Here is a 14,540-nt window from a genome sequence, read left to right as displayed (position 1 = left end):
ATTAAGCAGCACTTAATGTGTAATTTCTTTGCCTTAATTCTCAAAAAAGCTTCAACCATGCACTTATATCTTATTTGAATCATCATAAAATACTTAATATGTGAAAATCCGGACTTTTTTTAAAATATTTCAGAATCAGACTAGTGCAGAGAAAATATTATGAATTAACAGATATGGATTTATATTTTAACTAAAAAAAAAATTAATTTCAAGAAGATTTTATATAAATTATCAAAATATACAATATCCTAGATTCTTTGAATAAACAATGAGCATTATAGATGATATTATAAATTCATAAAAAAATGTGATTCGTGTAATTATCTTTTTATATAAATTTAATATGCAGTTATTTATTATATTCATAAAAAATAGATCATTTTTATACATATAAATTGCGGTAAAATCGAAAAACATAAACAATTTTGAGATTGTGTTTATGTTTTTAAATATATTGTGTTCCTATGTTTCTGATATCAATGCAATTCGAAATTTTCCACCAGAGTAATAAATAAAAATGATGTAAATGAGAAGAAAAGAGTATCTAATAATAAAATTATATTGATAAACTTTATTGAATCACAGAAAAATTTCGATCTTGAAACTAAATTTCCATTTTTAATTATCGATAGCTTGTTTCAATATTATTTTCTTTATATAATCTTTCTTTTTGAGGGAAATGCATTCTACAGTCCACAAAATATTTTTGATTTCCTGTTCTTTTAGTTTTAAATAAGCGTAAACACAGCTTATATCGTTAAAAATAGTAAGACTTCCCCACAATTTTTCGACTTCAAGTCCAGCCAATGTGTTTACTATATCTTCATCCTCAACACTGGCAATTTTTCTAAGTTTAACATGAGGGCTAACAACGCCTCTTAGCTCATCAATAGAGGTGCATTGACCAAGTCTATACATCATTCCCAAATCCATAGAATTTATTTTCGGAAACATGATTTCTCTTTTTCTTCCAACAATTTCAGCAGAATCAAGTGTATTTAAAACTGTTTCTATTATTCGTCGATCACCTTCACTCTTTAAAATTTCTATCATAAATTTTAATGTCGGAATATTTTTGATATCATCGTAAAAATCTTCTAGATGGAATTTTAGAAGTAAATTTAGCACTGATTGAAAATTGTTCTTTTTGATTTCCCTTTCGAACTTTATTTGCTGATAGTACTTCTTTAGAAATGTTGTTTCAACACAAAATTTATATACATCATCCATGTCATTTGCTATTTTTAATGTGCATAGCTCATTAAAGTCTCCTAAGATCTCAATTTTTTCATATGCTTTTTCAAGATCTGGGTCTTCTTCTTTAGAAGCAAGTAAATAAACAAAGTTCTGGATTTTATAATTGTTTTTAAAATAATCGAGAAGCAAACGTGTATCTGTATTTGCATGTCTATATAATTCATTGAAGTCGGTGGCCAAAGATTTATTTAGAGCTGTTTTGAATTCTTTTTTTGTTTGTATCACATCTTCCATCATAGACTTTCTGTAAGATGTTCCACTAAGTTTAACAATCGTATCTTCCAATGTATCACATTGTTGTATAGAGTTATAATCTGAGTCTTTTAACATCGAAATAATCTTTCCGTGTATCTTAGCTATGTTAAATCCATGTGTAGTTGCTGTGTTGTGGTCTTGGTCCATTAGGGTTATATTTTAATAATCCACCTTTAATCAGCCCAAATATTTTAAAATTAAAAAGGTTTCTTCTAAATTAATAAAAAATGATGATATTAAAATTAAGATACAAATAATTCCTACTTATTGTTTTTATATTGACATCGTGGGATTTATTATTATGTTTTGGGCTATCACTATCACCAGCCCTTTAATTTATAAAAACAATCAAGTGCATGTGCAATATTTAAATGATTATATTGTTTGAGTTTCTAGAGATTTAATTATCTTTAAAAAAATTATAATACAAACATTTTATTGTGAATTCGATTGTTTATAGCATCTATACCTCTTTTTTGAATCAGTTCTCAGTAAGAATTCACCATTTTTTAACGCAAAAACCGATATAAATTAGTAATACAAATTTTAATAAAAAAGTCAATAACTTTTTATAGAGCGCACTTAAAAATAATTTTATGCGAATATAGGTCTTAATATATACTTAAATTATAGTATAATGTGTCAATTATAGAAATATTGTGCTTTATTATATAAAAAATTAGTTAACGGTTTTTTTTAAGTTTTTTAAATATTACCCATGGTTTCAATATAAAACAGGCCTTTGTTGATAAAACTATGCCCGTTTTTCTATGCTAAATAGTACTATTTAAAAAATACAAGCACGAAAATTTACAAAAAAAAATCATTTTGATGTTAATATTACTATTTTTTATAGTTTTCTTCCTTTGAAACTATACTGATAAAGCTTTAAATATCATCTTGCAATATTAAAGTTTCTTTGAGTAATAGTAGGAAATTATTATCTATTTTTATTGTTTAAAATTATATTAAACTGTAAAACTTCTTTGTATTGATATTTTATTCATATTCATCGACCAATAGTTCTGTTGTAATTAAAATTATGTGTAAATTTTGGAACTATAATTTTAGTTTTTTCTCTTAAAGCTTGACTTGATTGATTAATAATGAGCACACCATATATATACTCTTGCTATATCCTCTTCCCTTACATCTTCTTAGTCACTTCTCCTCTTTTCAATACCTGTTAGGTCAAGGGTTTTACAAAATCCTATGGTTTTAATAAATGCCACGATTATGTTTGTTGCTTCTATATATTTCAGATACCTTCTATAATATTTTGTTACAACTCCATCCTATGCTCAGGATGGGTGCAATAAATAATTTAATCATTGAAAAACGGTTAATTTTGTAATTTAAACCTTATAACATGAAAAAATCAGATAACTCTTATTCAAGCTTTATTATATGATAAAATTGAAGTCGCAACAGTTTTCACATTTTCTTCGTATTTACGATTCATCATTTTCCAAACTTTTTTTTATCATTAAAGGTTATTATAAACCATGATTACAGGCGTTTATACAAAAGAAATAAGAGATAACGCATAATAAAGTTTTAAGATATTTCCGAATGCATTTAGATTCATAATTGTTTTTTTTTTATTATAATCGCGAAAATACCATAAATGCCTCTGTGATCATATTAGAGCCATTCTTATGCAAAAAAAATATATGGCATAATGTAATCTATTATAACATAAATATAAATTAAAATAATGATTTATCTTCGTCCATAGCAAATTTATTCATATCTTCTAGTATTACACATTTCCCGTCTTTTTTGTACCCTTAAAAATAGTAATATTAGCATATTTTCGATTTTACCAAGCATTGCATTGTAATTTATAATTTGATTGGATTAAAATATAAGAAAACGATTTCTTTTATGATTTTTAAGAATTTTTGCAGCAAATATATGAAATTTTTTTTTTCTAGTCTTTGCTATAAATTTATATCAATAATACAATATTTAATTTATAAATTTTGGCGCCACCGGCGTTAGTTGAACGTATAACAAAAACATTCCCCATTTAAAAGATAGATTTAATAAGTTTTTATCTCTAATTCATAGAATTTAGGAAAAATTTGATGAGCAACTACAATTTTTTTTAATGATTTTTTTTAATTTTTATACAAAAATTGTCTTATAATAAAGTCTAAATACAAAATAACTATATTGTATATAGCGTTTTTTTTCATGTTTCTCATCATATCTACATATAATACCTTTTAATAATAGCTAAATACAATGGATTGTCTTTAATATAGCCTTTTAGTGATTTATCGTTTAATATACATTAGCTTCCTAAAAAAATTTATTTATAAAATAAATGATTTTAATGTAATTTGTTACACTTTTATTTTTAATATTCATAAATTTATTGCCAAAACTATTATAATACAAAATAAAGGATTTTAATGTGCCATTATTAACATTTTATTGGCAACTATGCATTATATTACGAATAAGATTTAAATACAAAATAAACGATTTTAATGTGATTTGTTACACCTTAATTTTCATATTCATAAATGAAATGCTAATAAAAATTGATTTTCAGTTTGAATCGTATTTTCGGCTTTAATAAAAAGGATTTCTATTTATAATAGGGGTTTCTTGCTGTAAACAATTTACACTTTCACAAAATATAAGTTTATAAAATATATTCACATTAAATTAAAAATCAAGGACTCAAAACTAAGATTCTTAACTGCAGAATATTATGATTTCATAGTATGAATTTAGTAGATACTATTCTTTAATTATATATTTATAAGGTTTTTTTCTTTTCGCACCCTTAATAAAAAACCGTGTTGCGTATGATTTATTCATATTAATTAAGTAGCCGGGAAAATAATCTTTAAATTCTCTAAATAATAAATATAATTAAATATAGTGAATAAAACAAGAATTGTGAAAAATAATTGCGGGAAGCATGTTAAGAAATTCAAAGATACTAAGTTTGCAGAAAATATTCCTTGAAATAGAATTTATGTAGTTTTAAATCATGGAGCATTTTTATTTGTACAGGCAGGTAGACAAAATAAATTACTAACCCTATAATATAGCTTTTAATTTTTCTGCATGTATTTAAAATAAAATTATATAGAAGGGATTCTTATCCTTTTAATGTAAAACAGAGCGCATTTGACATTATTGGCATTTTATATACATTTTGTGCATATAAAGTTCAACGGTTAAAAAACAATTTATATAAAATAGTTAAATAGTGTACAAATTACAAAGAATCTGTCAAAACGAAAGTATCCCTTTCACAAAAAAAATTATTTACGAATGTAAAAAGAGAATATTCAAACAAGACTATCTTTTTAGCTATTTATATTTGAAAAGTCATTATAAAGAACATAAATATCAAGAATACATTTGAATTTATTAATTGTATAATAATTTTTGTTTTGCATAATTTAAATTTGTATGAATATATAATATATGGTTGGGATGATTTGTGATAATTTTCTAAAAAATAAAGGCCTTATTTCTTGAATATTGTGATAAAATGAAAGTTTTTTTTTTCTAGTAAATTCTATTGATCAACAATTAATATTCATAATCCTTTTAAGAATAGTTATATTATTATATAATTAGATTTTATACTGTGATGTCTTGATGCAATAAACTTCTTATAAAGACTTATTTACAAATTATATCTTCATTTATATCACTAAATCTAAATACCGAACACGGGTATATTTACATTTACCAGATCAAAGTAAAAAAATTCCCTTAATAGAAAAAAAATACTCTTGTATTTAAAATACATCAGACCCCATTATTTTAGATAATACTACCCACTAAGCACACAACTTTCTTAAAGCAGTAATATAAAGCACAGAAGAGAATAAAAAATAAAACCAATTAACGTGCAGCAAACATTTTTTTAATTATAGCTCAGTCTTAAATGCTGAGATCAATATTATTATATAAAAATGCCTTAAAATCATATAAAAATACCATATAATCTTATATAATCTCAGATATTTAGAACCACTTTGACTTTTATTATTCTATATGGAACAGGTCTATTTCAATATTTTACATTTGTAACAATATAAAAAACGATAAATATGATTGATCTATATTTTCGATTTAGCATGCATCATTTTCTTGAAACTTGCGTTGTTGCACATCAGATCATATTGAATCTATAACTATTTTATTTTTTTGGCTTTAATCTCAGGTCTATTCGGCTTAAATAATGTAGAGCAAGCGCACCCATTAAAATCCATACAGCTGTTAATCCCCAAAGAACGAATATACAGGGCCATACCCCGGGAGTATCCAATCCTTCTTTTATTAAAATTTCCTCGCCTGGTATATCATCGAAATTCAGTCCTCTATTAAGAGTTTGCATACTTGCTCTAAATGTGTATGTAACAGGTGAAATCCATATTATCCAACGCAACCATGCAGGTATTGTTTTCGGATTATTAAAACCACCACCAAATATAATGCAAATCGTTAAGACTGTAGTACCTAAGATTTGGGAAAAGCTTTCGGTAGGTGCAATAGTTCCAATTGTTAATCCAAGAGCGACAGAAAATAAAACCGCGGATATTTGTATAATTAAGAATATAAAAAATTTGCCTGGGTTGTTATTCAATCCTACCATCCAATAAACAGCTGATATATATAATAAAGAAAAAAACCCGTTAAAAATGAAAAGAGAAATAAGTTTTGAAAAATATGCAGAAACACCATTGTAAAGTCCAGACTTTCTTTCTCTATATATTATTTTTTTTTCGTCTGGAAAAATATTAAAAATAGGGCCAGCCGTGGTAAAAAGAGAATTAATTAGAATAAAGAAAATAATACCACTTCTACTCTGAATGCTATCCTCGCTATAACCCAGCTGAAGATATGAAAGTCCTAATAACAAAACAAAAATCGACTTTTGAAATATTTGTATTTGTATGTAGTTATTATTACGGCAAAGTTCTGAAATGTTTCTGGCAAATAAAATCGGAAAAGACGAAAAGTATATATATTTTATGGCATGTATTAGACTCAATCTTTCTATACCCCACGTATATACCAGAGGGTTTAGAGGGTCGTTTGTCATTTCCTTTACATTGGGTCTCTTGTATTGATGATTGTTATCTGATAAATTCCATGCTTTTTTCAATTTTTCAATTCTTTCTTGACTTTCTTTTATCGTTTCTTTTGAAGTAGGATCCAAAGATATCATATCCAAGAAATAATCACACGGATTTGTGTTTTCGGGAATTTCGTAGCCGTTCTTTCTAAAAAAACACATACATTCAGTAATGTTACCTTGAAAAATTGATTTTCCTTGAACCATAATAAAAATCCTATCAAAAAGCAGTGAAAGTTTAAATGAAGGTTGGTGAATGGTTAGAAGTATTACTTTTCCTGTGTCAGCAAGTTTTTTTAATATCTCAATTGTGTTAAGTGCGTTAAAAGAATCTAAACCACTTGTCGGTTCATCTAAAAATAAAATTTTTGGATTCCCGATGAGCTCAATGCCTATAGAAACTCTTTTTAGTTCACCCCCAGATATTTGGGAAAGGCGATCATTCATAACAGAACTTAGCCCAAGTATTTTAATGATCTCGAGAATATGTTCATTGATTGAATCGGTTCCAGAATTGATTTCCCTACCTTTTATTTTTAAAACTGCACAAAACTTCATCGTTTCGTAAATGGTTTGGTTTAAATATGCCCAAAAAAATTGTTCTACATAGGCCACTGATCTTGACCAACTTTCCTTTTCTCTTTCACCGTCATTCAATAGAATATTCCCCTTTATTCCTATAGATTCCGGCATTCTTCCAGCGAGTGCATTGAGAAGTGAAGTCTTTCCTGCACCACTTGTTCCAAGAAGTGCTGTTAATGTTCCTTGCTCAATTATACCAGACTCATCGTCTACTATTACTTTTCCTCTATTTTCAAGTGTTAAATCAAACCATGTTAATTTCGTATTTACCATGCGTGAAAATTTACTACATTATTTATTCATTTAGAATATTCGACAGAAGAACACCAATAATAGACCGTTCTCTTAATTTTGCATCATAAGGCATAATTCAAAAACTTGATTTTATCTACTTTTTATTAGATTAGCCTAGTTGATGTGCAAAGATTTTAAAATACTTCGTATAGTATTTTTCACGATAGAATCACCTACCAAATACATTACATCATTCAGTAACTACTCAATCATTTTTTTTAAAAGAAAAGAGATTGATAAATAGTAAGTGATATAAATTTCATATAAAAATTAAGAATTAATTTTAATAAAATCAGCTATACTTATTTCTACTATATAACCATTAGAAGTATGTGCTACTTAAAAATATTAAACAGAAATAACCATGTTTGGAAACAAGTTTATTTATTTAAGGATAAAGGATCTGAAAGTAGAACTAAAAATTTAAAATTTATTTAAAATTCTTAGTATATATGCAATGGCTTCCTACTAATTAATAAAATCGTATTTAGCTATTTGAATTTGTCAATATTAGCAGAAATAGACCGTATATCTGAACTAAGACTTAATAATTGGTCAATCTCTTCTTTTATACTCTCTAGTCTCCTTATGCAGCTGTCTACGTTTTGCTCTGTTAATTGCTCCATTTTGAAGGGCATTTAAATCTCTGATCTTGCTAGATTTATAATAAAAAATTCTTTATGATTTTATATGATTCTGTGAAACAGCCAAATTATAGATTTTAGTGAAATATGTGAATTGATAATAAAAATAAATAGACTTCATTTCTTAATTAACACAGGGCTATATCGGTTTTTTTCGATCTAAGGAAAGGTGGATATTGATTTGAATACAATCACTAGCAAATATAATTGTTTAATAGGAATGATAGCCAAGAATAATAGAATTTATATTAAAAAAGTGGTGCATGAATAATCTTTATTTATCCTTATGCTTTTCGATTTCATTTATTAATATTAATACTATTTATTCTTGGTTTAACAAATAGAAGTTTTTTTTTAATATAAATTTTGTGATATTATTCACTTTTTGTAAACTTTTTTGAGTCTAAACAATGATAAAAACAACCCAGATAAGCTCCTTTTGTAAATTTAGTTTTGATAAATTTATGTATAATAAAAAAGCATTCGTAAGAAGGTTATTAAAAATGAAATTAGTCATACAATAATAAAATTTTGAAGTTTATTTACTTTTGTTTTAGAACTTCAAAATACAATTTACATAAGAATTAAATACAGAATCAAACGTTGAATTTACTCTAAAAGAAAAATTTATTTCACTTAATATGATAAATTTAGTGCTCTTAACATAACTTAGATACCTTTATCACATTTTCATAATAAATTATAAACCAGCAATTTTTTTAGAGTAATTCTTCACAAACTAATTTCAAAATGTAAAACATGATAGAATTCAGGGATGCATTCAAAAAGTGCATTAAGCCTCGTAAAAAGCATACTTGACTATTTATCGTACAATTATCAAAGCATAAAGGTGTTTTTTTTACTTATATATCAAGTCATCTCGTTCGAGGATTTATAAAACATAAGAAAAATTAATGCATTTTGAGAGATAATATATGTGTATAAAATCTATCATAAATTTCGTGTTTTGAGAAAACCTCACTGCTAATTATATAAGCACTATGGAAGTATGTGGAAGGGGTTTTACGCGTAAAAAAAGTATGCCTACTTAAATCAGAGGATTTAATTATATAATCAAAAATTTGCAACCCTATAAAGATTACTAGATAATTTGAAACAAAACTAAAGTGCATATTTAAAGAAAAAGTCATAATATTCGACAATTGAGGCATCTTATATTAAATTTTCATGGCAAAAAGTTCCACAATATAAGATATGATATAAGTATGTAAAAACAGATTGTTTAAAACAGAAACGTTCATCTCAGATAGAAAATAACTTTAAAGACGAACATTTTAGCGCAAACATTTAAATTTAAAGGTTTAACAAAATAAAGTTAGGGCTGATAGCATTTTTTTGTTTAAACATAACAGTTAAAATTCACAATCAATTTTTAAATTGTTATAAAAATATTAACTAATATAATTTTACAGAGACAACAGTAAACCCGAATTAATATTTCCAATTAATTTACTCTCGCTTTATATTAAAATCGATCTTCTTATCCTTATTATAGCTATTATTAAGTAATTGGTATCTATAAATTTATTTTATTCAAATAGATGTTTTCCTGTGTCAGCCATTAGAAAGAATTTATCGATATATTGGTATTTTTTTCGAATTGAAAAAGCTTTGAAATCACCTTTTATAAATATTTTATGATACTTTTAATTCCGATATATCAATTATGAATGAACTCAAATAGAAAGATAGCAAAATAAAATATAGAACTGAATTAGAAATACCCCATAAACACAATTATATAATTTTTAGATATTAAATGTGATAAAAAAAAAATATTGAATATTTTAAAATTATAAAAAGTATTTATTTATCTGTATTGAAAGACGAATATTTGAATACTATTAATAACATGTATTTTTATATATTTTAGTGCTGACTAAACATTTTTGCATATATCTAAAAATTAATTAAAATATTTAGTAGTGGTTTATCAAATTATTCATTTGTGGAATCATCTCTTTCTTCAAAATTATTCTTTTATTTTACACCTTTAATTCAAAATACAATAGCTCAAGGCTAGGAATCGACTTCATATTATTATATAAGAAATTTCAGGGTTGAAATTTTATACGCTAATACCAGTTGATTTGTATGGTTTATCTAGGTTTGGTTTTGTTTAATAAATTAATTTTTTTAACATTAAGTCCTCTATGTTATTTTTTTAGAAGCGCTTCAAAAAATATTATGATTGACATAAGTTTTTCATTATAATTCTAGTTCTCATTAATTACTAGCTAAACATCATATTGGTTTCATATAAAATAATAATCCACCCCTCTTAGCATATCTTTGTTTTTTGATTTTTTTCTGTATAAATCCACGCGGAATTTTAAACAGACATTTTTTATATTTTTTACGGTATCCATATATCAGTGCTTTTTTTAATCCAATCTAATACTTTGTAAGCACAAATGTTATTCAAATAATATAGTGTCAGTTAAAAGCTCTTTTTTACTTTTTAAATTGCAATCATTTAATGTTTAATAAACTATTTTTTGTGCATATAAATTTTTCGAGTATCTGTGCTCAATAGATAAATATTTATATTTGGCATAACAAGCATAATAATTTAAAACATTATTATTTTCTGTATATATTATAGTATAATTTTCAGGAAGACAATTTTATTTCCCCTTTTTCCCACTATAAAATTTGTTTTTGGATGTTTTTTGTTCTAATTTCTTTAATTCTGTGGTTTTCTTTAATCCAATTTGAAACCTTTAAATTAATTTTAAATAAACTTTGAAGCATTTATATCGCCTTAATATGGCTTCTAAGCCAGTGTTAATACTATAATCATCTTTTTAAATTATCATATCTGTAAATAATTTGCGCACTTTTATAGGTATAAGTATCATAAGGATTCAAGATTTCTATTATTCAACCCATATAATTACATTATATAGCATCTTCTTAGAAATTACATATGTTGAATTAAACTGTCCTATGCCCATATTAAAAGGGCTTGTGTATAATAAACTTAGGTCAAAAAAACATCTCAAAAATATTCATTTTTATGGGGTTTGATGATAATAAAGTTGACATAAATTTTTAAAAATGGGTTAATATAATGCAAACACACTAAAGGGGGGGGGGATAAATATAAATTATTTCGCTGATTTCGGAACGATTTTGTGTTAATATTTGGCTCAGAGATTCCATAGATGATATACTAAAGCTAGAACCTTTGCTGCAATTTAATAGTAATGATAAATTTATTAGTGTGTAATTTATAAAATTATATTATCTTAAAAATGTAGTCATGAATTTAGTGTTTATTTTTGTATTTTGCGATATCAAGGATATTTTCCAGATAATATTCATTTTGACAAAATAGCTATTGTTTGCTGAAGCTCTATTTGGCAATAAAATATAGATACGTGTATTTTAAAGTATGTGGTAAATAATTTTCTTACATAATATCAAAAAACGTTATCAGTAAATTTAGGGTCGATTCGATTTTCAATGATAAAAAACATATTCCATTACTATATATAACCGGGGAGAAAATATTTAGATAAGAATATCACTCTAATACCCAATTATAAAATTTAAAGAAACTTTTAGGTGATGGATATAACTATTGTTCTTTTACATTATATATCACACACACATAAATTGTAATTTACTTTTGTTATAGCTCTAGGTGGAATATATAGTTGTGATAAATTCATTCCCCTTTAGTGTTCATCTATGGCAAGATATTTTTTTTATTTTAAATAAAATCTATGGTTGTCTGTTTAGTTGATAATATATGAGTGTTTGAGTCTTTTATATCCTTTCCGTAGGTTGGTGTAAATCGAAGAAGAAATGGTTGGCATTTCAAGTTAAAATTTTCAATGGTATTTTTTTTCCCAAAAATTATATCACTGTGATTTTATTATCTTCTTCTCAGTTCTCTGATTCACTCCCAATATTCGTAATATACCTATAAAAACCTCATTATATTCGCGCTTCACGAATTAGCTTTATAATTTTAACAATATTATCTGGAGAATCTATTGCTTCTAGGATTTATAATTTGCCAATAGTACTAATTTCATTTATTATTAAATAAATTTTTGTATATAAACAGCTAATACATAATATAGTATCTTATGATCCTTTGATCATAAAGATCACAAGCACTTACTGTGTTTTAATATTTTATATATTTTTATTTATTGCTTAATTTTATTTTTAGCTTTTTATAGTTGTTAAAGCAAGACTTAAGATTGCTCTTAAATCAGAATTGACTTATACGTCTGTTCACCTCATCATCTTTACAATATTCATCTCTTAGGACTTATTAGTTCAAGTGTCTTTCTCAATTATATTGTTTGTGCGGATGCTTCAGCTTCAGTTGGCATCCGAAACTTCTTAATATATGGCTTATAATATTTTGTAACCCCCCATTCCTGTGTTTCTATAACATATATGATTTAAAAAATTTTCACATCATATAGTTCTTCTTTTTCAAAAAACTTCTCCATATAAATGGCATCATCTCCACTAGCTATTTCTTTAGACTTTAAATTACATAACTTTATTCACTTTATCTTATTTACTGTGCTTCTTCCTTAATTACGCTAAATTATACCTGTATAACAATATCCTAAAAGTTCCGTGAAAACCCCGAAGTCATAGATCAAATCGAGGCATATATTCAAACTATAAGATTCAGTTTGAACCAATAGATCCTAGGAATAGAGGTGGTATTGAAAAAAAACAGGATAGGATAATATAGCCAAGAGAATAGATATTATGAATCTATGGGAAAATAATCATGTTAAGCTTTAAAGAAAAACATCCAAAATTTTAATTCCAAAAACGACCCACAAATAAAAACATAAATTACAATTGCATCGTTTTTATAAGAAAATTTCAAACAATAAAATACATTTTCGTTAAAGACATGCTTAATATCATACAAATCTGCTTGAAGCTTCTATAAATTGGTTTTTTTATCTTAAAAATATTTCGTCTGAAAGTAAAATCAAAAAGGTGCATAAAACCCTCTTTTTTTTTAGAACTGATGTAATTATATTATATGAAATATTTTCATAAAGCTTAAAGCATCCCGATTAGTATAGGTATTTTTGCAAGTACCCTTAAAACCCAGGAATCACCATTAAGGTAAAGAAAATAGATGAAACACTATTGAATATTCTTTCCCCGTTGTTTAAGCTCCTAGTTTATTTTTTGAAAAAGGATATCATAATATTCAGCTAAACTATGTATTTTGTAGCTAATACTATTTAAGTTCTGGTAAATGTTACTATAGTATAATAACTTAAGTTCGCAGCGTTCCTATGAAAAATGTAATTAAAGCCAATAAAGATGCAATAAATGTCCAAGGTGACTCTAGTTTGGTATGTTTTTCGTTGCCAAATTGTTAAATTACACATTTAAAAAATATATGACAAACCATGAATAACTATAACTAAAAAAATAAAACTTTAAATGGATATACTAGTGTATAATGCAAGAAAAAAAATGTAAAATTTGTGCAGAAAAAATTAGGAAACTATTCAGCATGAAAAATGCCGATAAAGCGCACAATGTCAAAAAGTGTGGCCGAAAGTGCAATAAAAATTTTTTATGGGTTCACATTTATAATAAAAAAGGACGATAGTAATATATAGGTCCGAAAAATAAAATAATTTTTCTTTGGATATTTCAAGAAAGACAATTTTAAAATATAATCAAATATGATCAGATAAGTAAGATGATTATTGGGCACTATCAAATATAATCAGGGATCTAAAAATATTTTTAGAATCAGATTAAGTTGATTTGAAATTTTATATATAAATCGGGGCACAGAGTAAATGACGTGTAGGTTTTAGGCATCCTGAATGCAGAGAAAGAACGAAAATGTATCTTTTCATGTTTGTAATAGAAATCAAGATATGCATCAAATGTTTTGAATTACATTTTTCTTGATTAAACAGTATTACATATAATTAGAGTGTATATATTAATTAAATGCTTCTGGTTTCAATCATGAAGGAGTAAATCGTATTATTTAGTTCGTGATCATGATGAAAGAATGTACACAAACACCATTAAAAACGATTTGTGCTGTCTAGATTCACTGATACAAAAAAAAAACAGAAATACAAACATTTAAATTTTGGAAATGATTCCAGAAAATTAAAATTTCCTTAGAATCCGAATATTTTTAAAAACTCCGAATAAATATAAAATTCTGTTTGTATGTGATTTTATCGTTGCTTCTGTATCTGTAGTTACACTATAGTACTTGATAATGAATAAAAAATAAGGGCATAAAAAAATAATTTAGGTGTCCAAAAAGTGACATGCCATGTCCCCCACCCTAATTAAAATGATAAAGAAGAAATAAATCCATGCTAAAAACCAAATAT

At 25.6% G+C, this 14,540-nt stretch overlaps 1 protein-coding gene across 1 annotated transcript in view; it reads right to left on the bottom strand.

Moving 5' to 3' along the window:
• Window positions 1–2,669: 2,669 nt before the first annotated feature.
• Window positions 2,670–14,540, bottom strand: part of LOC147066640 (uncharacterized) — a 127,655-nt gene continuing 115,784 nt past the window's right edge. Inside the window, exons 2-4 of the mRNA XM_085955107.1 lie at window positions 7,254–7,436; window positions 6,808–7,082; window positions 2,670–2,695 (exon numbers count right to left, since the gene is read on the bottom strand). Coding sequence (XP_085811233.1) covers window positions 2,670–2,695; window positions 6,808–7,082; window positions 7,254–7,436 — 484 coding nt within the window. The remainder of the gene's footprint in view (window positions 2,696–6,807; window positions 7,083–7,253; window positions 7,437–14,540) is intronic.

The sequence above is a fragment of the Rhyacophila brunnea genome, unplaced genomic scaffold (assembly GCF_057557595.1).
Source record: "Rhyacophila brunnea isolate RB1 unplaced genomic scaffold, BYU_Rbru_1.0 scaffold_44, whole genome shotgun sequence".
In the NCBI taxonomy this organism is placed as follows: Eukaryota; Metazoa; Arthropoda; class Insecta; order Trichoptera; family Rhyacophilidae; genus Rhyacophila; species Rhyacophila brunnea.
This window is presented reverse-complemented; position numbering and strand designations above follow the sequence as displayed.